Source organism: Chionomys nivalis, chromosome 11, assembly GCF_950005125.1.
Source record: "Chionomys nivalis chromosome 11, mChiNiv1.1, whole genome shotgun sequence".
In the NCBI taxonomy this organism is placed as follows: domain Eukaryota; kingdom Metazoa; phylum Chordata; class Mammalia; order Rodentia; family Cricetidae; genus Chionomys; species Chionomys nivalis.
In genome coordinates, this window is record NC_080096.1 from 579,107 (window position 1) to 606,427 (window position 27,321).

Sequence of the window (27,321 nt, forward strand, 5' to 3'; positions counted from 1 at the left end):
TCAAGTCTGGAAGAAGTCAGCTCCGGGAATCCCGGCATCTCCATCTCCTTCAGGTGTTCTCTATGTCTGGACTCACAGCAGGAGTTCCCACCCTGAGTGGTGTGGGTCCAGTGTGTCTCTGATCCGAGGTCACTATGGCTGGGGTGTCTCCATAAATGCCTACAACGACGGACCCTTAGCACCTTGGCAAGAAGAGGGCGTTTTCTAGGACGAAGGCACACCCACCTCGAAAACTTCGTTCCGATTTGCTTGGTCTAGGAGCTCCGTCTAGTTCTACTTCCTTAGACAGTTGGGCAAATCGCGCCACCGACGCCAATTACGTCCCTGTCGCAGCCGCCAATCGGATGGCGGAGAGCGTTTGGCCCTCGCGAGTTTCCGTCGCCGGGAAGGCAGAGGGGTGTGTCGCGCCTGCGCACTTCGTCCATCCGCGGCGCGTGGTGCCTGCCAGGGTCCCCGCGCGAGTCACGCTCGAGGGCGCACTGCGCTTGTGGACCATGTCGTGGCTCTTTGGCATCAAGGGCCCCAAGGGCGAAGGCACGGGACCTCCGCTGCCTCTGCCGCCCTCGCAGCCCGGGGCGGAGGGTGGCGGCGACCGCGGTGCCGGAGACCGGCAATCGCCCAAGGACAAATGGAGCAACTTCGACCCCACGGGCCTGGAGCGTGCGGCCAAAGCGGCGCGCGAGTTGGAGCACTCGCGTGAGTGCGCGGGCTGGGCTTGGGAGGTTCGTCTCAGAGGCGCCAGTGGTTTCTGCGAGTTTGGTCCTCTTGGTGTGTCAGCAGCGAAGTGTTCTGTCTGCAGCTCTGCTTTGCAGGTGACCCGAACGGCCTGGTAGTCACATGGCCGTGGCTATCCTGCATTTCGGGAGACCCAGGTCCTGTCACTCTCTTGCACTTGGTAGCTGTCAACGCGGCAGAAGAGGCCGTTTTAGAGAGGCTCGAGTTGCGTGTGCCAGTGCTGGCCTTGGTTACTACTGGGCTCTCTTGCTGCCTCCACGTGGGTGCAGGCCAAAAAGGCATGACCAGGTCAGGTGATCCGTGCTGTAATTGGTTGTAATCACCCACTTAATAAAGGGAGCATTTTTGAAAGGCATTTGGTTTTAGCCAAAAGACAGTAGAGTCCGCATTGATTGTTGGATAATAGCACTCCACAGTGGAACGTGGCGGGAGGGTACGTGTAAAACTTGATCCTCTCGGAGCCAGTCTTTCTCCGCAAATATCCAGTCTGCTTTGATGTTGACAGTTCGTGCCAAAATGTAATATAAGGGTTTTTGTTTGTTTGTTTGTTTGTTTGTTTTTAAAAGACTGTTGTCCCTGGCTGGAACTCACGTAGATCAGGCTGGTAGATCCACCTGCCGCTGCCTCCTGAGCGCTGTGTAGCCCCCGGCTGTTCTATAGACCAGGCTTGCCTGGAACTCAGAGGTCCGCCTGCCTCTGCATCCCAAATGCTGGTATCAAAAGCGTGTGCCGCCACTGTCCAGCTAGTTGATTATTATTTTTTTTTTCTGAGACAGGTTTCTCTGTGTAACAGCTCTGACCTGGAGCTCTCTCTCTCTACCAGACTGGCCTGGAACTCAGAGATCCGCCTGCCTCTTTGCCTCCTGAGTTTGTGCCACCAGCACCCGGCTATTTGAAATCTTTTTAAGAGCCGGAAATGGGGGCTAGAGAGACAGTTTAATGACTAAGAGCACCTGTTGCTCTTGCAGTGGACCTGTGTTCAGTTCTGGGCATGCATACGGTAGCTCACAGTCTTCTTTAACCCAGTTTCGGGGGACCCAAGGACCTCTTCCGGCTCCTGAGGGTACCAGGCATGATCCTGGTGCACATACATACATTCAAGCAAGCACTCAAACACATAAAATTAAAAACAAAGCAAAGCCTGAAGTGTAGGAGGTGTTGAATAAATACTGATTGAAGGAATGATGCTGTCGGTCTCAGTTTTGTGTTTATGCATGGGTTTTGTTTTTTAAAGATTCGGGAAAGCCTAATTTAAATAGGTACAATATGCAGAGCCTCTCAGAGAGGGTCTGGCACTTGGTGAGTCAATTCTCTGTTCTTGTGGGGCTACACCAACATTTGAGAGGCAGAAGCAGACAGAACTCTGAGTTTGAGGCTGGGTTGGTCTACATAGTGAGTTCCAGGTCAACCAGGGTATGCAGTGAGATCCTGTCAAGTCTTGGGCAGTGGTCTCGGAGCCCTGCTGACTCAAATCCCCATAGAGACATTCAAAGCCTTCAGATTTGGGGCCAGGATCATCTGTCTCTTTTGACCTAGCAGAGGTAATAATCTGTTACGTTTACTAGGTAATCTCAGTGATTGGGTTGAAATGAGGAAAGGTGGATGGTTTTCCAGTGTTAACAGACCTGACAGATGACCCAATGTCCTGTTACAGGGTTATGTAGGGGACACTTTTCTTGGTGACTCCTGGATTGGGGGAGTGTCACTCTTTAGGCACACCTAGAATTTCAGACTTGAATCTCGGCTATCAGTCCCATTCCTACAGTCTGTTATTGAGTTACCGTCCTTCCCTGCATCCCGGCTACTCTTGCATATCTGTTGCTATCTAGGTGCCCACACTGCAGTCCTGAAGCTCTGGCCCAGGACATTCTCCCCTGGGTCCAGTGCCTCGGCCTCTACTCTGCCTTAACAGAGCTCTCTTTTCTGGGCCAGCAGCACCTCCTGTGGGTTCTACATGTCCCATCAGAGTCCTTTTCTTGTAGGGTAGTCTCGGGTGGGCCCTAAACTTGTGCTGAGAACTTACCTGCTCTGTCTCATTTCACATGAAAATAGAGACGTTAGCTGAGCTTGCCAAAGTCACATGAAGAATAAACAAGAGCTAAAATTTGGTCCCAGGTTTGTTGGACTGTGACATTCCCATACCTGTCTACTTTGCCGAGATGAGGCCCCAAGGAATATCGCTCTCCCCAGCCCTTTCCTGTCAGAGTCTCAGGGGTTCCCATGGTCTACTCAAGTCTTGGCTTCAAAGCTTACAACTTGAAGTAGGGTAGACTGTGCCTTGTTGCTGTCTCTCTTCAGGTGTGAATTCTTTTGTCTTCCATCCTGGTCACTGAAGACAGAGAGTCTAGGAGGAGGTGGTCTTGGAAGGTCCTTGGAAGCCTTGACACTGCTATCCACTGGGGTGGAGTTGATGCCAAACTGTGCTCTGTGAATTGATCAGAGATACAAAGACATTTGCCATGGCCGTCTAAACCTGTGAAATGTTTTTACTGTGGTACCCGTCTAGGCCGTGTTCCCTCCAGATACCCATGTTAAGCTCTGGTTAATGGCATGCTTGTTTCTCAGAAGTTACTCAAAAGTAACGTGCAGAGGTTGCAGCTGCCTTTGAAGACTTCAGAAATATAAACAGCCAGGCAGTGGTAGCGCACGCCTTTAATCCCAGCACTTGGGAGGCAGAGGCAGGCGGATCTTTCTGAGTTTGAGTGATCATCACTTCCATGGTTTCTGTGTTGGAAAATTTTCACAATAAGGTAATGGTAAGAGAAAACTATCACAGAAGGTTTGGAGACCTGATGCTTAAGCCTCTTTAGAGTGTACTAGAAGTAAAGTTTTTCCTACTGTATCTAAGTATTGACAGACATCAGTGCCATCTGACACACAGAACACAGAAGATATTATAACCTAGGTGCGCTGTCTGGTATCTGATCCTTACTCATCCTTTTCTGCATGCATATTTCTTTCTTTCTTTTTTTTTTTTTTTTTTGGTTTTTCGAGACAGGGTTTCTCTGTAGCTTTGGAGCCTTTCCTGGAACTCCCTTTGTAGACCAGGCTGGCCTCGAACTTACAGAGATCCACCTGCCTCTGCCTCCCGAGTGCTGGGATTAAAGGCGTGCGCCACCACCGCCCGGCTGCATATTTCTTTAATATCATTAATGGATACAGATATGGACACGAGCCAGAGCTCTGCTTCCCTGATTGGAAAATGCCTGGCTTGTTATTGCTCCACAACCCCATCGTGGATGATTGTGAGGTAATCTTTCTGATGCTGTTCTCGGCAGTGTGAGGATCCCCTGGGGATGGGGCCTGAGCTCTCACCAAGCTCTTACTGTCTCATCTCCATCACTTCTACAAAGTTTCATGGAATCCAGGCTAACTCAAACTCACAACACAGCTGGGGGTGACTTTGGACTCCTGATCCTCTGGCTTCCACCCTCAGAATATTAGGATGACAGGCATGCATATTACACCCAATTTTGTGTGGTGTAGGGGTCCAACCTGGGGCTTTGTGTAGCCTGGGTGAACTCTTAACAACTGAGCTGCATACCCAAACTCACCAGGGTCTGTTGGAGATTGGGGCAGCAGCTTTGGAAGGAGAGATCATTGTAGGAGCCTGGAAATGATTCAGGATTCAGTGCTGTTTCTCGGAAAGCCCCTTGGCATGAGAGAGGTCTGTTGTGGGCCACACGGATGTGCCTACTGTTAGCAGACTAACACCCTCTCTCCTATGCTCCTACAGGTCATGCCAAGGAGGCACTGAGTCTTGCGCAGATGCAGGAGCAGACACTGCAGCTGGAACAACAATCTAAACTGAAGGTGAGCTGTGGGCTGGTGCCATGAGGGTGTGAGAACCAGTTCACAGATGACAGACCTATGGATGTACCCTCCATTTGAGGGAACTGGGGGACGTAAGAGCAGGGTGCTGAGTATATGTGACTCCGTAGTAGAGGTGCTTGCAAGGGAAGGTGTAGGTGAGGGTGTCTTGACTTCTTGAAGGCAGGGGATCGTTCTTGAAATTCTTTTGTTTTATGTTTTTGTCGTTTGTTTTGAGACAGGTTTTTTGTGTTTGTTTTATTTTTGTTTTTAAAGATAGGGTTTCTTTTTTTTTTTTTTTTTTTTTTTTTAGCCATAAAAGCATTTATTAAAGGGGAGAAAGGGGGAGAGGAGAGGAGAGAGGGAGAGGGAGAGGAGAGAGGGAGAGGAGAGCTAAAGATAGGGTTTCTATGTGTAGCTCTGGCTGCTCTGGGTCTCAATCTTCTAGACCAGGCTGGCCTTGAACTCAAGAGATCCTCCTGTCTGCCTCCTGAGTACTGGGATTAAAGGCAAGCGTTACTACCTCTTAAGTGCTAAGATTTCAGGTATGTCCACCACACCTAATTTTCACTTCATTACTCTGCACTTGGAAGAACCTCTAGAAGCTGGATGTGCACACCCTTAGCACTTACTTAGGCGGCAAATTGAATGTGGTACACCCTTTAATCCCAGCACTTGGGTGGCAAAGGCAGGTGAGTAGCTGAGTTCCAGTACAATCTGGGATACACAGAAACCCTGACTTGAAAAACAACAAAACCTAAAAGAAGAACCCCGTCAGAGTTTTCGGTGAGCATGGAACGGGCTCCATCCTTAGTCCTTGTCTGCTAATACAGTGCACTTGTGACATGAGCTCAGGGCAGAGGAGTAGCATCCTGATCTCTGCCTGCCTGGTCTCGTCCGTGTGCGGAGAGCTGTGAGCCCACTGAGGGGATAAGTATCTGTCCAGACTATGATTTAAAGTTGTCTTCTGCCTTATCTCAGCCTGTTGCATGGACCAGATGGCATGGCCTTTGATGCTGCCATCTTGTAGTCTGTAGCACCATGGAGTGGGCTGTGGACAGTGTGAGCCTTACAGGGTACGCCTGTGTTCTGCAGGCTGTGGACAGTGTGAGCCTTACAGGGTACGCCTGTGTTCTGCAGGCTGTGGGCAGTGTGAGCCTTACAGGGTACGCCTGTGCTCTGCAGGCTGTGGGCAGTGTGAGCCTTACAGGGTACGCCTGTGATCTGCAGGCTGTGGGCAGTGTGAGCCTTACAGGGTACGCCTCTCTGCAGGCTGTGGGCAGTGTGAGCCTTACAGGGTACGCCTGTGATCTGTAGGCTGTGGGTAGTGTGAGCCTTACAGGGTACGCCTGTGATCTGCAGGCTGTGGACGGTGTGAGCTTTACAGGGTACGCATGTGTTCTGCAGGCTGTGGGCAGTGTGAGCCTTACAGTGTACGCCTGTATTCTGCAGGAATATGAAGCCGCTGTAGAGCAACTGAAGAGTGAACAGATCCGCGTGCAAGCCGAGGAAAGAAGGAAAACTCTGAGTGAAGAGACCCGGCAGCACCAGGCTGTAAGTGCACAGGCAGCCATTATGCCAGGGGTACAGGAGTGGGGATGGGACATTGGATGCCACTCTGACCAGCTGGGGGTGGCAGTTGTACTAGGGCCTGGACCACAATTGTAAAAACAAACAAAAACAACCCCTAAACATAGACTCCTTGGTACAGAGCCATCCTGCACCTGCATGTTTGCAGAAGGTGGCAGCTCACCTGTGGCTTACTCAGCAGCCACTCCAGGGTGGGTCCAGGTCATCTCTGATCCTTCTAGAAGCTTCTCCAGCCACAGTGTGTCTTTACTTCTGTCTTCTTCCCTAGAGGGCCCAGTACCAGGATAAGCTGGCTCGACAGCGCTATGACGACCAGCTGAAACAGCAGGTAAGCGGGGCACACCTGAGAACTGTGCTGCCCTTGCAGTAACTAGGGGACGATGCAGCCGAGCTCATGGGCAAGAATGCAAGTGTTGCTGGTCCTGGGTGAATTTTCTGACATTGGTAGGCCCTGGCATGTGTATACTTACGGGCCTGTGTGCACAATGAACACGCCCAGACACACCTGAATGCAGACATACTCTACATGTTGCCATGTGTACAGGCATGTTCAAGCACACACACAAGCCCATGCACAGAATTTCTTATGCTTCCACAACAGAGGTGGGTTTTTCAGTTACTCTTGAGGGTTCTTGCTAGATGGATACCTGTCTAGCTAGCAAGGTCAGTGAATGGTGGAGGACAAGGTCCCTGGGTAATTCAAAACCTGGATAGGCCTCCTTTGCTCCGTGCTGGCTCCCTATCATAGGGAGCTCATCAGCCTTGGGCTTGTGTTCATGTTTGTTTGCTGGGGCATTATAGCTGTTACTCTCAGTAGGCACAGATCAGAATTCTATAGAGCAGAGATGCAGGCCCTGGGGGTCTTGGAACCACATTACTGAAGCTGCTATGAAGTCTGCTTCTGCCCCAGCAGGTGGGGCAGCTCTGAAGCCAGTCCCTTAATATGTGCATACCCTGGGCCAACAGCAGATGTGCCTGCACTGGAGTGTACCAGCTGGAGCCCCAAGACAGTTCGGTCTCCTCCCGTGGGCAGACGCATTCCTGACTCAGAGCAGCTTCAGTCTGTAGGCTTGGTTTTGGTTTGTTTTTCTGATTTTCAAGAGCTTTTACCTGTTCTGTGCCTTCTCTCTCAGCAACTTCTGAATGAAGAGAATTTAAGGAAACAGGAGGAGTCTGTGCAGAAGCAGGAGGCCATGCGTCGAGGTTGGTGGTTACCAAAGATGGGTGGCTTTGTTGGGCATCTTAGTCCTTAGGAAACGCCTGCACAGAGGCTCACTGCGACCTCAGCTAAGGGCTGTCTTTACAGCCTGTGCTTTGACACCAGACAGCGCTGGGTGCTGTGGTTACGTAGAGCTAACTCTCAGCAGAAGCTTCATCTGTAGCCTCGCCCCTGAGCAGAAAGTTCTAGGACGAGTTAATTTGGATAGGAATATTACCTGGCCTTAGCTCCTGTGTCAGAGCTTCATTCATTAGGACAACCTGCAGGAATATTTCCTGTCTCCAGGAGTCTGTCAGGAAGGGTTTGAGGCAATTTGTTGGTGTCATTGTGATAGTGTCTTAGTGTTTGGTGTTTGGTTCTTATTGCTGACAGAAACGGCACACATTGTTGCATCTCGTGCCTTTTCTGGTATTTTGGTTGAATGTCAGTATAAGTTGGTTTTTCTTGTGATTATCCATATTTTTGTTTGTTATTAAAGTATGTTATCCTAAGGGTGGTCCAGGCTATTTCGGGGATCCTTGCTCTGCAGTGTGGGTTGTTCACGGTGATACTGCTGCTTCTGGTCCATGCAATATCTAGGCCTGTGTGTGCATGTCAGTAATGTGGGCAGAGGCAGGCACAGTATGAGCTGAAGACCACTGCCACTGTCTTTGCCTTTCCCTGGGGCAGCCACTGTGGAGCGAGAGATGGAGTTGCGACATAAGAATGAGATGCTGCGGGTAGAAGCTGAGGCCCGAGCACGGGCCAAGGCTGATCGAGAGAATGCAGACATCATCCGGGAACAGATTCGCCTGAAGGCTGCTGAACACCGCCAGACCATCTTGGAGTCCATCAGGTAAGGATGCGGCCAGGGCCCAGGACCTGCTGTCCCAGGAACTTACTGGTGAAAGTCATGTGACTTTTCCCCCTCATGCAGGACAGCCGGCACCTTGTTTGGTGAAGGATTCCGTGCCTTTGTGACAGACTGGGACAAAGTGACAGCCACGGTATGTACTGCCTACATAGAGCCTAGTGGGCAGTTCTGCGGCGCAGTCTCTGGGGGCTTCCCTGTAAAGTTCAGCCCTGTTTCCTGCTGGCTATGAAGACATCTAGTATTTGGAGATGTACTCAGCACAGATCAGGCACATGAGCTACAGCTGTCTTTGAGAACTATAGTGAGACATGACAGAGTATTTGGACTTAAGGCATTTTAGACAATTCAGTCTTGTCTTAATCCATTTTATGTTGCTCTCGCAAGGTACCCTGTCAGGGGCCAGCCTCAACTAGATTACCTTTGTTCCAGAGTGGAGGCATGGGAATCTAGACATACAGTAAGGAATACGAAATCGCGAACAAAAATAATAAAACACAGAAACACATAGGATAGTATCTGGAGGGAATTTCAGTGAGTACTTAAAATTCGTCCGCGTTTAATTTCCAACAGCTTACCGTACCCCTGATTTAAAAGGCAGGAGTAGAACAAAAGGGCTGCATTAACACACAAATTGAAAGTCATGGGGTCCATTCCTCACTCACGCCCTTGACTCAGGCCCTAGACCAAATATTCTGTAGGCAAACCACTCCTGGGTGAAATCCCAGTTATTTCCATAAAGGGAACAAGAACTTAGTTGGATCCTTAGACTTTTGTTTTAGGTAGGAACCAACTACTTCCTTATTTCAGGAGCACGGGGGGGGGGGGGGGGGGGGGGGGGGGGTCTGGCAACTAGCCACACCTGTTGATAATACCCTTGAGAGAGCAGAACTTTGATTTACAACTTGGTGGGACCTTTGTTTGAATTAGAAGCACAATAATCTCGAACTAAAAAGAAGTCCCAAAACTCGCTGACCTTTGGCCTCTTTGGGCCTCCACAGTAGCCATGGTTGACTAACTTACAAACAAGAAGGTTCATCTGGTGTTGGAAAGTCTGAATAGGGCCACCTAATGGCTTCTACCAGGCCCTACTGTTGAAGGTTTCGCAAACTCTGCAGCATTGCTTGAGACTAAGCACCTAACACATAATTCTTGGAGGGACAAACCCTCCTGTCCTGGCAGTGGCAGCCTACCTTGTTTGTTTGTTTGTTTTATGTGCACTGCTGTGAGGTTATCCGATCCCCTGGAACTGGAACTGCAGACAGTTGTGGGCTTCCATGTGGGTGCTGGGAATTGAACCCTGGTCCTCTGGAAGAGCAGCAAATGCTCTTAACCGCTGAGCCATCTCTCTAGCCCCAAGGCTTCAGACTTCTAATCCAGGAATAGATGTAGGAAAGGGCCAGAACTCACTTCCACTTCCCAGTGTCCTTGGGAGAAGGTGCTGGTAAGTTTTTTTTAAATCTTTTTTTTTTTTTGGACAGGATCTCTCTATTACATAGCTCTGATTTTTGTAGGATTGGCTGTCCTGAAACTTGCTATGTAGACCAGGCAGTCCTCAAACTCACAGATCCACCTGCCTCTCCCTCCTGAATGCTGGGATTAAAGGTGTTGTCACCATGCCATTTTTGGTAGTGTGTTCCCAGCCAATTCTATGAGGCAGGAAGTTGTCTATAAGGTAGGAGGTGGCCTGAGACATCTTCAGGGTCACGGATGACTTCATGCTAGGTGCAGGTGATGATCCGCTAAGGGGAATGTTGAAAGTACATTATTTTATTATTCGGGATGCTGGGGGGTAGAACCTAAGGTCTTAGGAATGCTAGACAGGAAGTCACCAGTAAACCACAGGCCAGTCTGGGAGATGCCCCCTCTTTGTGGAGCTGCTCAGTCTGCCGGTATATTATTACCACTTAAAAGGAACTCATGGTTTGTGGTTAGCCTAGTTTTCTAAGAATGAAGTTTAACTTTTTCAATGGTAAGAATCGTGGAAGGCAAGAAAGACTGTTAGGGAGTATCCAGCCACATCCCGCCACACCCCACCACGTCCCACGTTCTTACAACCTTGCTCTGGTGGACAGTCCCAGTGACATACTTTTGCTGTCCCCTGAGGTATGCAAGTGAGCATTGACTAACTATAGTGTAGGGTTGGGGTCCAACCAGGGTCCATCATAGGCTATGGTAAGATCTTAGCTGCTCTTGGGCACAGGATGAACTGTGGGGCAGAGGTGCGGCTTTTCCGTTCCAGGTGGCTGGATTGACACTACTGGCTGTTGGAGTCTATTCTGCCAAGAATGCTACTGCTGTTGCTGGTCGGTACATTGAGGCCCGCTTGGGAAAGCCATCCCTGGTGAGGGAGACCTCCCGCATCTCAGTGCTGGAGGCACTGAGGCATCCCATTCAGGTATGGCCACAATAAGGTTCCACATCCTTGCCAGGTTTCTTCCCGTGTCACAAACAAGTGTGCACATTTCTCTGTCCTCCCCTTTTACCCGGACGTTTCTGCTTTCTCTTTCCTGCTGGCATGGGTGTTTTCTCATGACTGTGCTGTACCTATGGGGCCTGTTGAATCAGTGTTACCTGATTACATATGACCGCTCCTGGTCTGCTTTAGCTGTTCACGTCCTAAGGTCAGGGTCTGTCCTGGCACCGAGGTGGGAGAGTAGCCTAGTGTATAGCTCCCTCCCTTAGGCGGAAGTGCTCTCTGCCCTCTCTGACGTCTCTTCAGATGCTCAGTACAAGTAGTTGGGAAGATAAAAACCTACAGTAAAGAGTGGAAAATCACCGGGCCCCACAGTAGATACTGTTGCTCCAGCTTTGACACTGAGTAGCTAATCTTGAGCTCTTGGGTGCAGTCTTCATGGTGGCTGTCCTGCCAGCTGTGACGGTTTCCCCTACAGGTGAGCAGGCGACTGTTCAGCAGACCCCAGGATGCACTGGAGGGCGTCATCCTCAGTGTAAGTCACTGTGGCGACTGTGGTTTGGAAAGCCTTGTGGGCCCAGGGAAGGGATGGCAAAGCTTGACCAGTGTGTTTGTGATCCTTATGCTTGTGGCTTTGGGGTCCTGAAATATGAGTTACTGTACTGTATTCAGATATTTCATAGGCCAGTCCAGTGTCCACAGTGACTAAGCTGCACTAGAATACCTGTGGTCCTTCCACTTCCTAAGGCTGTCCGTAGGCTGGGAGACCAGGTCCCCAAACCTCATCTTTCTCTGGCAGCCTAGCCTGGAGGCACGGGTACGAGATATTGCCATCGCAACAAGAAATACCAAGAAGAACAAAAGCCTGTATAGGAACGTTCTGATGTATGGACCACCAGGGACTGGCAAAACCCTGTTTGCCAAGGTAAAAATATCTGGCTGGGACTGTGGTGGGACTGGGTGCTGCTGGGCATCTCAGCTCAGGTGGTGGGGGACTATCCGTGCTGGGCAGGATTGGCTGGTGGAGCTGTGGGCCTGGGAGTCTGGGAGGGAACATCTGCTCTGTTTCCCCACCCTCCTTGCCCAGAAACTCGCACTGCATTCAGGCATGGACTACGCCATCATGACAGGCGGGGACGTGGCCCCCATGGGGCGGGAGGGTGTGACTGCCATGCACAAGGTCTTCGACTGGGCAAGCACTAGCCGACGAGGGTGAGCATACAACCCCCACATACACAGGTTCCCACTAGGGGCCCACCAGGTATCTAACAAGTACCCTGCTGTCTCCCCACTGTCTTGTCCTTGATACTGTGTGGGAGGCCATGGGTAACCTCTAGATTCTGAAGACATGGAGGGGTGGATGCTTATTCTGAAGGCTCCATTAGAAAGAAAATGTCAATCTGGTCCCAGTGCTTCCCGTATAAGAATGCTGGCAGATATGATTGCTGCCAGGAGGGAATGGTTAGCTCAGATGGGGAGAGGAGGGGGTGTAGGCCTCTCTGACTGTTGGCTGAGGACATCACATCAGCTCATGCAGCATGGCACAGCTGGTTATAACTGCCCCTGGCATCGCCACCGTACCTTGATGTGTCCTTGCCTTTGGTCTTTGCCATTTTACCTTGAATAACTACCTTATTCTGACCTGGACATGAGGCCTATGAGATCTATGGGTAGGAGGAGCGTATCCCATCAGAGCTGCAGCTGGGTTCTCAGTATTAGGGTTCTTGAAACTGTGAGCTCTGTTTCCCTTGGGTCAGGATGTTAAGAGCCCCTGACAGGGTGAGGCTTGTCTTCTGTGGGGCATCTTCTCCCAGGGGAATGCACTATACTTCCTATTGCTTCTGGGAGCTTCCAGGTGTTGGCTTGTAGGATCCCAGCATCCCCTTGCCTGACCACCCTCTGGTTCACAGCCTCCTGCTCTTTGTGGATGAAGCAGACGCCTTCCTCAGGAAGCGAGCAACTGTGAGTACCTGGAACCCTGTCTATCAGTGGGAATTGTTCAGAGCTGGGTGCACTAAGCCAGTCGGGCAGGGGACCAGCCTAGAGGTTGCTGTGGTCTAGAGCACAGACTGTCTTAAGTCCTCATGCTGTGCTAGCTGAGATACCTACTTTGTTGCTTTTCCTCCTAAATTTGAGGAGTTTGTCATTGAACCATGGTCTTGGAGATGCTAAACAACAGGAATCCAAATTCTGGCTGTCAAATTAGGCCTGTATGTCTAACCCTTGCCCTACGGACAGTTTTCCTTGGCCATGTACAAAACTGCTCCTTAGGCTGGGGACTAATGCGAAACTTTCTTCCTGTAGGAAAAGATAAGTGAAGACCTTAGGGCTACTCTGAACGCATTCCTACACAGGACAGGACAGCACAGTAGTAAGTAAGTGCAGAAACTTCTGGGCATTGTTAGCCTCCGTCCTCACAGGGACCCAGGACATAGTATGTGGGCAACTGTCTGGGGTGTCTTCATGTTCCTACCGGGACGGGCCCTGGAGGGTATGAAACATCACGTCTGCTGGGTTAGTCCACAAGGCCACCCCAGTTTGAGCGTCGTCTCACGCCTCTTGACATCAGCTGTCCACGTGCACCTGGGCTGAGACTTTCCTGCTAACTGAACATGCCCGAAGCCTGCTTTCAGGGCATGAAGCTAGAGTGTGTTTGCTCTTCCTGGGGGCAGATCCCAGGTATCATGTGTAGAAGGATGGAGTCTTGGTCCTTACCTGGGCTACTGGGGCTAGGGTAGCATCTTGGCCTTGAAAGGGACCCCGATTTGAACTGTTTCCCAGAAGCCAGTGGCAGGGTGGATGCCTATGGTCAGACAGGCTCCTTACTTCCAAATCCCTTAATCCTGTCCTTAGCTAGCTCATCACCAGGACAGGGCCCAGCCTTCTGATAAGTATATGCCCATCTTACCGGTCGTAAACATCCCCTCACTTCCTGTAGCTGTAGTGATTTGAGGACAACAACAGAACCTTGAGATACTAGGCAACATTGATCGCAGGTCTTCCTAGGCTTTCCTAAGTTAAAAAGCTGCCACGGTCTAGAGGTAGATCAGTGATTGAACACTCGTCTAGCATTCTGGAATCTCTGGATTCAAATCCCATCTTAAAAAGAAAAGAAAGGGGATTGCCGGGCGGTGGTGGCGCACGCCTTTAATCCCAGCACTCGGGAGGCAGAGGCAGGCGGATCTCTGTGAGTTCGAGACCAGCCTGGTCTACAAAGGGAGTTCCAGGACAGGCTCCAAAGCTACAGAGAAACCCTGTCTCGAAAAAAACCAAAAAAGAAAAGAAAAGAAAGGGCCGGGTGGTGGTGGCGCATGCCTTTAATCCCAGCACTCGGGAGGCAGAGGCAGGCAGATCTCCGAATTCCGAGGCCAGCCTGGTCTACAAGAGCTAGTTCCAGGACAGGAACCAAAAGCTACGGAGAAACCCTGTCTCGAAAAGTCCAAAAAAAAAAAAAAAAGAAAGGAAAGGCAAGACCTATAAGAGCAGGAGAGAAGGAAGAGCTGCCAAGTTGCATTCATCTATAAAGTTTACCTGTGGAGGCCCCTGGGTGACCTGTGATTGGACCTCAGCATGCACTTTGTGGCCGCAGGTTCATGCTGGTCCTGGCCAGTAACCAGCCTGAGCAGTTTGACTGGGCCATCAATGACCGCATCGACGAGATGGTCTGCTTTGCCCTGCCACAGCGGGAGGAGCGGGAGCGCCTGGTGAGAATGTATTTTGACAAGTTTGTCCTTAAGCCGGCCACAGAAGGAAAGCAGTAAGTGTCCAGCCCGTGGGGTCCCCTATTGACCTGGAACCTATCTGGGCACTTCATTTTCCTGGGGTTTAGGCTATCTGTGGGAGGTCATTCTGTACGTGGGTCCTGTCAAAGGTGGTTCTGTCATGGGGACCCTCAACCCTTCTTCCCATTGCTCTTTACCTGGAGACAGCTGCAAGTCTGTAAGGAGCCCACTCTCGTGAGCTAATTTGAAGTGCGTGGGTCACTGACCCCTGGGTATCAAGTTTGCTGAGTCTCTTTACCGGGTCTGAGGTAGGCAATTAGCATCCTCAGCTGTTGACTGGGTGACCTGGCTTTCTTCTGTGTAGCTGCAAAGCTGCCCTGCCACTCCTGGAAGCTGCTCTGCAGCCATGTTGGGGGCAGGGATGGGGAGAAGCCCCTCGCTGCTGTGTCTAGCACACTTCCCACACCTCCTGTCAGCAGAGACCGCTCCGCTTTCAGCTGTCTCCTGGGTCCCGGACTCTGTGGCATTCGGGCTTCACGTCCTGACCTGAATCCCTGCTGCTGCCTGAAAACACGGCTTAGCAGTGCTGCTTCCTCGAGCCCATCCCCTTCCATACTGGCCAGGTCCTCTGCCTACTACTGGCCTCATAATCCCAGCCTCAAGCCGGGCGGTGGTGGCATACACCTTTAATCCCAGCACTTGGGAGGCAGAGGCAGGCGGATCTCTGTGAGTTCGAGACCAGCCTGGTCTACAGAGCTAGTTCCAGGACAGGCTCCAAAACCACAGAGAAACCCTGTCTCGAAAAAAACCAAAAAAAAAAAAAAATAATAATAATCCCAGCCTCAGCTCAGGCATGCAAGTTTAATGTGTATTTCTGTAGCTTTTGGTCAGATGTTGTTGCTGGAAACTCAGATTACAGACAGGGCTCTTAACTGTTCTCACCTGGCGATCTGCCTGCTCTGTTAGCATTTCATCATTGACTGAGATTTGACTACGCCTGCTGTGTGGGTGCCGACTGTGTATGTTTGGGTCTCGTGAGTAGACGTGAAGGCAGATTAGGAGAGTGTAGCCCCATTGGCCAACCTGCCTGGCTCCAACCTGAGCCTCTCCTCTAGGTCAGGAGGGAAGGCTGAGTTCACCTCATCCAACGAGGCTGTGCAGAAAACGCCCGCAATGTCACCCTGATTGGGTGGTGTTGGACCGCCTTGCTCCCACCTCCCCAGCCCCCTTTGTGAAGAAGCTGTGGCAGCACAGGCCCACTTGGGGACTTTTTCTCCAGACGCTTGAAGGTGGCCCAGTTTGACTATGGAAAGAAGTGCTCCGAGGTCGCCCAGCTGACAGAGGGGATGTCAGGCCGGGAGATCGCTCAGCTTGCTGTGGCTTGGCAGGTGAGTTAGGGTCCTGGGACTAAACCCACTCTGATCTCCTCACAGGGAGTTTTATTTTGAAGGATGTTCCCAGCATGGATAACCATGTGGCCCTTGGTGCTACTAAGACCACCTCAAGGGCTGATGAGACTCAGGGAGGATGGGGCTGTACTCTCACTGGCTGAGCATGTGCTGGCCCAGATCTGGAGCTCTCACAGTCTTAGGGAGTGTCAGGGTCTGGAGTAGATGTGCAGGGTCTCTAGGACTGACTGCTTGTTTGGGTTGGCCATTAAGACAGTTGCAGACAAGTCCTGAGTTCTCACTCCAGATGTATAGATTCTGCCTTTTTTTGTTTTGTTTTGCTTTTATTTCTGAGAACAGTCTCTCTACGTGGGTCTTGCTGTCCTGGAACTTCCACGGCAGTCCAGAACTTGCTTTTGAACTAGAGATCCATTCGCCTGCCTCTGCCTCCCGAGTACTGGAATTAAAGGCATGTGTCACCACTGCCTGGCAAGGATATGAGCTTTTTAGGACAAGTGAGGGGGCAGGAACGTTCCTTCCTAGACTAGACAAGTCCACAGTAGCCTGTTGTCATTCCCTCAAACCTTGTTTTGGTTTTTTTTTTTGTTTGTTTGTTTTTTTTTTTGGTTTTTCGAGGCAGGGTTTCTCTGTGTTTTTGGAGCCGGTCCTGGAGCTAGCTCTTGTAGACCAGGCTGGTCTCAAACTCACAGAGATCCGCCTGCCTCTGCCTCCCAAGTGCTGGGATTAAAGGCGTGCGCCACCACCGCCCGGCCTCAAACCTTGTTTTTTCCCTTGAACCTGTGGTCCTGCAGCAGGGAACGCCCACAGCAGGGCCAGGGCAGTTTAGGAATTTCAGCCCCTGGTGCTGTCAAGAAAAGCCATGTTGATGGATTGGTGGAATGGGGGTGCTATGGACACTTCAACCTTTATGCCAACTTCACCATGTCCTTGAGCCAACCGTCTGTAACCAGTGACAGCCTGGCCACTAAAGCTTAGCAGTGTCTTTTGGGGTGGGGGCGTGCATGGGACAGTTCTACTTAGGTTTGGACTTCGTGGCCTAACTGCAGCAGAGATGGTATTAGTGTAAACAGGCTAGCGTAGCTGCTACAATGAATATCTCCCATCGAAGACTGCACCCTTCTGTGACCCGGGTGGAGAACAGGGAGCTTAGTGCAGTGTGGTAACCAAGAAACTGTCTCCCCACAGCTCTGGGGGCCAAAGTACAAGGGTCAGCGTCAGCACAGTCTGATCTTGAAGAGGGGTCTTTTCTGGTTAATAGAGGTTAAGGTCTTGCTGGGTCTTCATGTAGCAGACAGCACGAGTAAGCTTTTTGTGTTTCACACATGAATTCCAAGGAACCAGGGACCCTTTCTGTGCCCTCATGTCAGTGAAATGCCTTCCTCTGAAGGATGATCTCTCATACATCTCCTAGGAGGATGTCAGACTTTCGGCATGTGAAATATGGGGTGATAGACTGAGCTCATCCAGCAGGCTACCTGGCTCACAAATAAAGACCTTAGAGGGGAGAGTTGGGGATGCTCCCTGCGGGTCCTGTCTGGGTGGTTGGTCAGAGTGGATAAGGCAGGTCCTTCAGGCTATTCTCGGGAATGGGGGGTCCAGGAGGAAGATACTGCTGGTGCTGCCTTAGAGGGGAGAGTTGGGGATACTCCCTGCGGGTCCTGTCTGGGTGGTTGGTCAGAGTGGATAAGGCAGGTCCTTCAGGCTATTCTCGGGAATGGGAGGTCCAGGAGGAAGATACTGCTGGTGCTGCCTTAGAGGGGAAAGTTGGGGATGCTCCCTGCGGGTCCTGTCTGGGTGGTTGGTCAGAGTGGATAAGGCAGGTCCTTCAGGTTATTCTCGGGAATGGGAGGTCCAGGAGGAAGATACTGCTGGTGCTGCCTAGGTAGAACAGCACGCAGACCTGTGTGCTGTTGTTGCTTTCACATTACAAATACACTTTCTCGTTCTGCAGCTGCTATCCTCCATGCATGTCAGGATAACACAAGTCCTGCCCTTGCACCATGCCTGGTTTCTTTTATTTTTTTTTTTTATGTGTATTTTTGCTTGCTTATACACCTGCATACCATGTGAGAGTGTAGTGCCTGCAGAAGTCAGGAAAGGACGTCAGAGCCCCTGGAATTGGAGTTACATTTGAGGTTTTGGGTTATCATATGGGTACTGAGACTTGATCCTGGGTCCTTTGGAAGAACATCCAGTGCTTTTAACCCTGCCCTCTCCTTCAGTCTTGAAGTTATGGAGTTTTTCTTCTTGAATTGGAGGAACACCACTCCTTTCAGAATATTGATATTAACCTCTTACCGGATGTGAGATTTACAAATGTTTTCTTCTGTAGAGTATTTTGTTGTTGTTGTTGTTTCTGTTTTGTTTTTTTGTTTTTGTTTTTTTCGAGACAGGGTTTCTCTGTGGTTTTGGAGCCTCTCCTGGAACTAGCTCTTGTAGACCAGGTTGGTCTCAAACTCACAGAGATCCGCCTGCCTCTGCCTTGAGTGCTGGGATTAAAGGCGTGCGCCACCACCACCCAGCCGAGTATTTTTTTTTTAAATTTTTTTGTTGTTGTTGTTTTTAATTGTTGGTAATATTCTTTTTTGGTTGTTGGCCTGGAACTTGCTATGTAGACCAGATTGGCTGCAAATTCATAGAGAAGCATCTGCCTCTGTCTTTGTGTACAAAACTTTTAAATTTTGGTGGAGTCTGATTATCCCCTTTTTTCATTTTGTTGTCTATAATGTCATGTTTAAGAAACCATTGCCAAGTAGAATATATGGTGCACACCCCTGTGACCCCAGTACTTTGGAAGCTAAGCCAGGAGGATTGCAAATTCAAGATCAGCCTGGGACATGCAGCAAGATCATCTTACAATTTAAAAATGAAATGAAAGCTGGGATGTAGCTCAGTGGTAGTGTCTGCCTCGAGTCTTCAGCCCTGGGCTGAATCCCCAGTGTCATAAAGAGTAAGAAGGCTGCCGTGGTTTGTCGTTCTGCAACGGAAGGAGTCCTCTTGTTTGTTGAGATGTGGTCTCACTCTGTAGCCCAGGCTGGCGTTGAATGATCTTATAGTTCTCCTTCCCCGGTCTCCTGAAGATTGGGATTAGGGTGTGAGCTACCAGACTGAATTTAGGCTTTTGTTCTGTTAATTGAGACAGGTTTTGCTCTGTGACTGGGCTGGCCTCAGCTGTCAGCACTTCTGTCTCAGGCTCTGGAACTTGGCAGCCCTGCTCATCAGGCCTGGTGGACTTTAGGTTCCTATGCCGTCTGCCTCTAGCTTTGATGTCAGTGTGGAAGCTGCTAGGGAGTGGCCCTTGCCCTTTTGTGTATACGTGGAGTGTCTGCGTGTATCTATGTGCTGCATGAATGCCTGGTGCCTACAAGGCTTAGAAGAGGACATGAGGCTGGGAGTGGCAGCACACCTTTAATCCCAGCAGAGGCAGAAGCAGGCAGCTGGTCTGCAGCTAGCTACATAGGGAGTTACAAGCCAGCCACAAGCCAGCCAGAGTTATAGAGAGACCCTGTCTCAAAACAAAAAAGAGTATATTGATTTCCCTAGAGCTGGAGTTACGGGTGGTTGTGTGCCATCCAGTGTTGGTGCTGGGAACTTGCACCTAGGTCTTCTGTAAGAGCCGTAAGTGCTCTTAACTGCTGAGTCCCTATTTACTCATTTTTTGAGCTGGGGTCTTGCTACGTTGCTTAGCCTGGCTTTGAACTTCACAGTCAAGCGACCCTGCCTTAGCTTCATGAGTAGCCGGGACCACAGGTGCACCGCTGCCCTAGTTAAACTTAAAAATAGTTTTGAATTTACAGAAAAGTTGCAAGATAGAGCAGAGGCACCATGCCCTTGTCTAGCAGGCTGTGAGTGTTGGCTCAGTTTCATAGCATTGTTTACTCCACCTTGGCTTGGTTGTAACCCCGGGTCAAGCCCAGGATACCCACAGCACAAGCCCTGATGTCTGTTCAGTGTGCTTCACCTGTTCCTAGGCTGGCTGGTGGATGAGCCTGTGCAGCTCTACCGTTCCTCGGCTGGGTCCTTGGCAAGGTGTAGTCACTTAGAGGGCTGCCGCCCTGTCCGTCCAACCAGGGCTCCAGTGTAGCTACCCTTACTTTTGGCCTTCGGTGAGGTCGAGCTGGAAAAGATTACCCCTGGCTTCCGACTACTTCGCAAAGTTGGTGGTCTGGCTCTAGGGCCAAGTCTTCCTCCCCAGTGAATCCTAATAGGACAGTGGACCTTAGGTCATCTGTTCCTGACGGCCCCACTTGTCATCTCCTCACAGGTGACAGTCTTGGCAGCACTGTTTCTGTAGGGTTTGTTTGTCCTGGTGCCCGAGGAGGAACGTTTTCTGCCTGCAGTGTTCTCTTCATTGTATTCAGGCATCCCAGGCCCTACTTCTTGTGCAATGTCTGTGAGAATCCCTTGGCCTTGTCTTCAGGATTCTCCATACCTTTTTTCCTGATGCCTTTTGGAACATGCTCTGCTTGAAGCAGAAAACCAGCAGAAGTGTGGTCTCAACCACCTGCGAGCCCTGGTCCTTTATAGTGTCTAAAGGGTACTACTTGACGAGTTCAGATTCCTATTGGCTAGTCCTGGAGTGCCGCCCTCGGAGGGGGCATGCTCACGCGGTGTGAATAGACACCAAGAGGAGCAGTTAGCCAGGGGGCACCACTTGGCTCTAATTAGAGAAACCTCACACTGACGTGGTTTGGTAGCCACAGGAGGCCTGTAAGGTACACAGCGGCACAACCTGGCCTGAGTAGTTGCTGTGTGACCTGGTGTCTCTGCCCGAGCTGGAAAATGGAGCCAGAATTGCTGGGGGCTTCTGAGGTGCATTTGTGTCCGGCTTAGAGGGAGTTGCCTGTCTGTGTGTGGAGGAGCAACAACTGTTCAGGCTTTCATTTTAGAAAGTCATTGACAAAGTCAACAGAAGCAGCAGTGGGGACATAAGTCCACTGATAAGCTCAGGAATGCCCATTGTGCCAGGGCCCAGGGCCAGCCTCTTCTTCTGTGCCCTCTTTCCTACCAGGCCATGGCGTATGCCTCTGAGGATGGGGTCCTCACAGAGGCCATGATGGATGCTCGTGTCCAGGATGCTGTTCAGCAGCACCAGCAGAAGATGCAGTGGCTCACAATAGAGAGACCCAACACTGAGGCCAGCAAGTCACCATGTCCCTGACTCCTCAGCTGCTGAGCTGGACCTGGACGCCTTGTGCACCTGACCGAGGACACTATTCCTCCCTCTTTTCCTGTCCTCTTTGGCCTCTTAGAGAGGCCAGCACTGTCCCGGATGCCTTTGCCCAACCGTGGGATGCAGGTGGTGTCAGCTTCTCTGCCTCCCACACCTCCTAGTCTGTTTCTTTCAGCGTGAGTGCTGGAAGAGGAAGGCAGACCCAGGAATCTACAAGTCCAGGTCAGAGAAGAGAGGAAGCCGAGTGCTGTACCACGGGCCAGTGGCTGACTGTGCCAGCAGGACGGGGACCTGCAGGGACCAGGCTGACGGCAGGAAGGGCCTCTGCCTGCTGGACATTGCTCCTGCCCTGTACACATCTGTGCCGGGAACTGGCCCAGTCCTCATTTGGTAAAATGGATCTGGTGCTAGACTGGCCCTGGCCAGTGGCATCTGGGATTCAGCGCTGCCACCTTCCCCTAGACTGGACCTTTTAAATCCAGACTCTAATAAAACTGTGACTGATTTGCTGTTTTTGTCTCTTGGCTGAGGTATGTGTATAGGGGGGTCTAGATGAAGGAGCCCCCAGGAGCCCCTGGAGTCAGGGGTGATGGAAGAAGCAGAGGCTGGAGCTTTCTGGAGAATTTACTGGCCAGGCAGGGTGGGCTTCACAGTGAGGGCTGGGACACCTGGGGCCACCGCGTCTTTATTGCTGCTGGGGGCCCGCCTTTCCAGTCCCACCCTCCAGTCCTCCAGTCCCACACGCCCCATGCACATGCTCCCGTGTGCAGATGGGCGCCGGCCCCTGACAACACCCCTCCCCTCCAGACGGACGGATGGACAACAGGTGCACAGGAAACAGTGGTGCTTTCAATGAGATGTGGCCTTAGGCTAGCGTGACCCAGGCCATGCCTGTCCCCATTGTGAACCCACCACCCCGGCCCCAGCACCTCTAAAAGCCTGCTTTTGTGTCCTGCTCACTGTGGAAACCAGGTTGCTGTCCCTGAAGCCCAGTGGCCATCCCGACCCCAGCCCCCACCCGACCCCCTTTATAAAAAGAAGAGACAGCACCTTCCACTGGATTTGCCTGCGGGCCACAGCCCAGCTGGCCACAGCCCAGCATACCCTGGGCCTGAGGCCGCAGTCCCATCTCGCCAGCTGAGCGTCCACGAGGTCCCTTTACATGTGCACAGTAGCCCCAAGTCCCGTGCACTCACAGGTGCCGTGGGCTGGGGTGGCCGTTGTGGTAGACCTTCTGCTTCACGTGCACCATGTTCCCTGTGGGCTCCTCGAAGGGCCTGTGCGGCCGCCGGCCCAGCTCCCGCAGGCTGCACAGCTTGGGCAGCCAGGTCCACGAGCCATCTGCAGGGGGACAGGGCAGTCAGGTGGCCGGGCTGGGCCAGAAGTGGTGCCCGCAGCAGCGCGAGGCACTCACCATAGCGCCGACCGGCCCTCCAGGCGCGCACGGCACAGTGCAGGACGCCATCCATCCACACCAGGAACCAGCTGATGCAGAAGCCCAGAAGCAGCCCCAGCATAAGGTCGATCTCCTGCTTGGTCACATTGTCTGTCACAAAGTAGTTCTCAGATGCGTCCACCACCGACTGGTCCCCGTCGTACGGGATCACGTAGTGGATGTGGTGCCTGGGGGCGGCAGGGCGGGCTGGCACCTCTCCTGCCAACCCTGGCCCAGCCTTCCCCAGGTCCGTGCTGGGCTGGTTAGGGGACCCAAAGTGGATGGCTTGGCTCCTATGGGCCACCCTGGGAAGTTCTCTGAAGCAATCCCTGTGTGCTGGGTTGGGAGGGGAAACAGCACTCCCTCCCCACCTGGCAGAACAGGAGAGTAGGAACAGCTGGGAGGATTGCTCCACCCAACACGCCATCCTTCCAAAAGTCCTGTAGCAGGGTTCACATTTACCTACCAAGGTCCCAGCACAGCCCAGTAACCCAGGCCCACCGGACATGCCTCTTGGCCCCTACAGGCTGCTCTCAGGAGACCACCTACAGGAACAGTGTTCTTGCTGTTCCACAATCTCTGCCTTGGGCTTCTGGCTTTCAGTATCTACCCCGCTGCTCATTTTTCTGGAGGCTCTGGGAGTCTTTCCTTCCTCACTCATGCCCATTACAGACCCACATGTCTGTCGTCCACGTACTGTTCTTTTTTTTTTTTTTTTTTTTTTTTTTGGTTTTTCGAGACAGGGTTTCTCTGTAGCTTTGGTGCCCGTCCCGGAACTAGCTCTTGTAGACCAGGCTGGCCTCGAACTCCCAGAGATCCGCCTGCCTCTGCCTCCCGAGTGCTGGGATTAAAGGCGTGCGCCACTACCGCCCGGCACGTACTGTTCTTATAATGGGCCATTTTCAGCTCTTCAGGTCCATGCTGGACAGGTTTTAGAGCCTTCTAAGAATAAGCACCCACTATGGCCCTGGTCTCTCTGCCTCTTTGCTTCCTGTCCTAGGTTTCTGAAACTGTCCATTGCTTTCATGCCCTAGACCCTCCCAGCTTGCACCTGAGTTCCAGTATGGTTCCCCCTGGCTGCTGATCCCCCTTTCAGAGATGTCTGAACTTCCAAGAGGAAGTCCTTCTCTCCTGTCATTTTAGGTGTCCAACCCCACAAAGCCAGCAGTCCAGATGTCGAGAGTACCATTGGGGTCTTCCTGACAGTGTAAGGGCTGCCCGGGCTTCTGCTATCAGGATGCCTTTCCTGGCCCACCTACTTCCACAGCCACTAGTGGGTGGGCCTTCTTTCCACTGCCCACCATGCCTGCTAGGAGCTCCAGCTGCCTTCGAGTCTCCACGTGGGCTCTACAGACACCTCAAATGCATGCTGAAAATAGCTTCTGGCTTCCTAAGCCTGCACCTCTTCCTCCTCTCAGTGAGAGGCTGGAACCCGTGTCTGCCTAGAGTAGACCCTCAGCCTTTCCCCAGATAAAAACTCTTTCCTCTTGGGCCCATTTGCTGATGTCCCTGGCCCCAGTAGGGGTCACATGGATGCTTCCTCACAGTGGGGCTGATATCTTTAAACCCCAGCCTAGGTGAGCAGGGAGAGGAAGAGGCAACAGTGACACTCCTCAAGTCCTCTTCTGATCTTCTTAGGAACCCAGGGGCTAACTCTGCCGTCTATAGTTTGGCCAAGCCCCACGGGCAAAGCTTAGGCTGCCAGCCCTCAGCTGGTTTACTGGAGCTACTATGACTGACACCTGGCAGCCCTCACTCATCTCATGCACAGGCCCTGTCCATCATCATGATGGATGGACGCTATTGATCCTGGCACAAAAGTATGACTGCACCAGGCCCTGGGGACAGAAGTGCTTCCAGACCACGGGGGGGGGGGGGAATGTCACAGGCTCTGGTGGGGGCTGCGTCAGCCTAGGCCTCCACATCCTTCCTCTGAACTGTCCCCAACATGTAGCTGTTCCAGGAAAAGAAACATGAAGAAGCTACCAAGGAAGCAAGAAGAAACCTAGATAGCCTACAAGTAGGCCAAGGTGGGGTCCCAGACAACCCAGGGCCTCAGGAGTCCAGGGGTTAGAGGTTATGACCTGTGCCTTTACAGTTAGCGTGGGTATCTACAATTGCTCCTCCCCTGGCCTGACTCCTCCTGATACCACACCAAGTCTTCTGAATGAAAGCAGGATGAATGTCTGTGATATGTACATACATGTGTCCTACCTTCATGACACATGCTGCCACGTGTCCACTCGAGGTCACTGCGTGCCCAGTATACACGCTGTCCGCATGCACAGGACATGGCGTGTATACTGCGGACATGGGTCCCACAAGCCCCACACCCATGCACTGTGCACACTTCAGGTATGAGCATGGTGCGTCACACATAGATGCACATTCACCCAGCTCTGAACCAGCCACCCTCTCTCTGTGGGATGCTGTCATGTGTATGGATCTGTGTGTACACACAAAGGTTGCCTGCTGGCGTGCTTTGTTCAGAACATTAGTTTACATATATGTTCTCTGTCTAAAATTCTGCAGATAGTCATGTACAAGGCAGACACATGTGTACAGTTATTCTGCATAGTATGTACACACAGGCAAACTGCTGATACCACGTGTGTACACGTATGTGCACAGATAACCCATTTGCAAACTAATCTGCCGCCACTGCACCCACGCTGAGATGTTCTGACATGTTCCCTGAGCACACTGAACTGTATATTGTTTTATATACATGTACTTTACATACACATATATGTAATCAATATACAAGTGCTTTGTACAACGAATTTACATACCCTGTATGTAGAGTTGTGTACAAAGCACATACATGTAGAGAGACACACGCAGAAACACTGTCCACAGGAGGATGTGGCTCTCCACATTTTTGCACACACAGGCCTCTCTTCATGTTCCACGCTACAGGTGTCTGTTTACATGAGTCCACGAGATACACATATGTAACCTATATAAACGTGCTCTAAGAACACACCCTCTGTGCTCAGGTAAACCATTCAGTGTGCTGTCGTGGACAGCGCTGAACCAAACACGTTGTAACAGCCCCCATATATCGTGTCCATCCCCAGTGTTCATGGGTCCGGTGACTGGGCTCAGGATGTGGATTCTGTCTTGGGGAGGTTTCGGGACTCACCTACAGACATGCCCTGGGAACCTCATGTCTTTTCTGAGCCCTCTTGATATACCAAAGATGGAGGGCAGGGCTTTCTGGGAATGTGTGGCCACACGGCAAATTTTCCTACCATGTCCAACGCATGTAAGGGCGTGTGCATCCCTTTCTGCTTGCTGTAATGCCCGTGATCTGCCGCATACTTGCCTGTACCTGTAACCATATATGCTCTTAGGAGACATGCACATGTGTATGTAGGCCTGGAAGCGTGGGTTGGGGTGAGGAAGTGAGGTTCTGTGATTCTAGCCCCACTCTTTCCTAGTTGTGTAACCTTGGGCAAGTCTACCTCCAAAACCTCCGTCCACGTCCTCCTGGTCTGCCCCGCGGGGACAACGGTTATCGCATGAGGGCATCTCTGGGATGAGTGCATGCGGATGTACGAGTGCGCTGTGTACGCACATGTATATGCACAGACAGTACACACATGCGCGGCTCATGAGAAGATGTTTATTTCATACATGGACGTACAAACATGCAAGGCCAGAAGACTTTATCACTACACATGCACAGAAGGGGGGGGTCCCTGAAGGGTGTGGTGGGTCTCACTGTGACCTTGAACAAACCCCAGCCTACTTCAGTTCCTCCCTACACGTGACCAGTTGTGGCAGGTGTTCCTTAAGGTAGGCCCTTTCTGTCTTGACCTCCTGCACTCGCCTGCCGTGGACACAGGGGACCCAAGAGGAAGACTTGGGTCATAGGCAAGACTACTGTCCCGGGCTTAACCAGCTTCCTGTCTTCCACCGTGGGCACCACTCAGGGCTGCTGATCTCAGGCCTCCAGGCCCTGAACTAGGAGGCTCCATGGCCCAAAATGCCACCACCAGGCAGCCTTTTCTCTAAAGGAACTGGAGGAAAGGGTCCCTAACAGACTCAGTCATGCTTCCTTTCCCAGAGAGACAGCTGGCTGATCTGGGGTTCCCGTTGGCAACCCCTCCCCCAGCACCTGGCGGGCAGAAGCGGCCCCCACCATTCAGCTCTGGGCTCTGCGGCCCAGCCTGCTCCCGGCTCACCGGCCGAACGGGGCCCGTGCACAAGTGTGATCACGCGTGTAGTGCCTAGAGCCGGGGCACACTCACCGGCCACAGTTGCAGTGGCAGACGCGGTCCTCGCCCCGCAGGTGCGGGAGGATGTAGTTATGGAATCGGTCCAGCAGCGCGTTCATGTCCATCAAGCACGCGATGGCCTGGAAGAGCCCATGACCGGTCAGGGCGAGGAGTGGGCCGGGCCGAAGAGGGTGCCGAGTGGGAGCGTCGGGCTGCCGGGGTTGGGTGGGTGGGCGGGCGGGTGGGGAAGCGCAGGGCAGCCGGGGCGAGGGCCGCGCAGGGTAGCAGCGAGGGTAGCGCAGGGCAAGCCGCGGAGGGCAGCGCAGGCCGCGCGGGCCGGTAAACAAGGAAGCGAGGTGGGGAAGGCGCGCGCGCGGGCGGCAGAAGCAGGGGGCGCGCGCGGGAAGCCCCTCCGCTCACCATCACGATCGACGCCCCCAGAATCATGAAGATCATGGTGTTCGCACTCATGGACATCGGGCGGGGCCGGGCCGGGCCGGAGCGCCGCCCCCCGGCCCCGGTGCCCCTCCCGGCCCCGGCCCGATGCTGAGCCCGCGCCGCCTCCGCAGAGGTCAGCGCTCGCGCGCCGGGCCGCCGCGGGCCCCGGGGGCAGGCGCGGTCACAGGCAGCGGAGGTGTGGGGGCTGCTGTAGGGTCGCTCGCTCGCCGCCCGTCGCTGGCCGCGCTCCGCTCCGCCCTCCGGTGCTCCCTGTGCCCGGCTCCCTGCGGTCGGCTCGGCG

General features: G+C 52.3%; 2 protein-coding genes across 3 annotated transcripts; one reads left to right on the forward strand and one right to left on the reverse strand.

Annotated features, from left to right (window-relative positions):
• Positions 1–455: 455 nt before the first annotated feature.
• LOC130883832 (ATPase family AAA domain-containing protein 3) lies at positions 456–21,427 on the forward strand. Of its 2 annotated transcripts, XM_057784627.1 has the most exons (16): positions 456–696; positions 4,472–4,548; positions 5,998–6,099; positions 6,404–6,463; positions 7,269–7,338; positions 8,024–8,189; positions 8,271–8,340; positions 10,447–10,602; positions 11,099–11,155; positions 11,420–11,545; positions 11,708–11,832; positions 12,531–12,582; positions 12,925–12,995; positions 14,210–14,377; positions 15,622–15,730; positions 20,763–21,427. In XM_057784627.1, exons 1-16 carry the CDS (start codon positions 495–497, stop codon positions 20,910–20,912), a joined length of 1,761 nt encoding a protein of 586 aa, XP_057640610.1. In that variant the 5' UTR covers positions 456–494; the 3' UTR covers positions 20,913–21,427. The 2 variants fall into 2 exon arrangements, with proteins under 2 accessions (XP_057640610.1, XP_057640611.1); XM_057784628.1 differs by lacking the exon at positions 15,622–15,730.
• Positions 21,428–21,537: 110 nt separating this feature from the next.
• Tmem240 (transmembrane protein 240) lies at positions 21,538–27,316 on the reverse strand. The gene is made up of 4 exons (XM_057784042.1): positions 27,003–27,316; positions 26,616–26,722; positions 22,339–22,547; positions 21,538–22,265 (listed from the first exon to the last, which is right to left on the reverse strand). Exons 1-4 carry the CDS (start codon positions 27,057–27,059, stop codon positions 22,117–22,119), a joined length of 522 nt encoding a protein of 173 aa, XP_057640025.1. The 5' UTR covers positions 27,060–27,316; the 3' UTR covers positions 21,538–22,116.
• Between the last annotated feature and the right edge of the window lie 5 nt (positions 27,317–27,321).

Coding starts and splice junctions, on each gene's coding strand:
- LOC130883832 (XM_057784627.1), top strand. CDS start 495: ATGTCGTGGCTCTTTGGCATCAAGGGCCCCAAGGGCGAAGGCACGGGA. Junction 8,190..8,270: donor ACCATCTTGGAGTCCATCAG/GTAAGGATGCGG, acceptor CCCCTCATGCAG/GACAGCCGGCACCTTGTTTG. Junction 10,603..11,098: donor CACTGAGGCATCCCATTCAG/GTATGGCCACAA, acceptor TTTCCCCTACAG/GTGAGCAGGCGACTGTTCAG.
- Tmem240 (XM_057784042.1), bottom strand. CDS start 27,059: ATGTCCATGAGTGCGAACACCATGATCTTCATGATTCTGGGGGCGTCG. Junction 22,548..26,615: donor TGCCACTGCAACTGTGGCCG/GTGAGTGTGCCC, acceptor TGCCGCCCCCAG/GCACCACATCCACTACGTGA. Junction 22,266..22,338: donor GAGGGCCGGTCGGCGCTATG/GTGAGTGCCTCG, acceptor GTCCCCCTGCAG/ATGGCTCGTGGACCTGGCTG.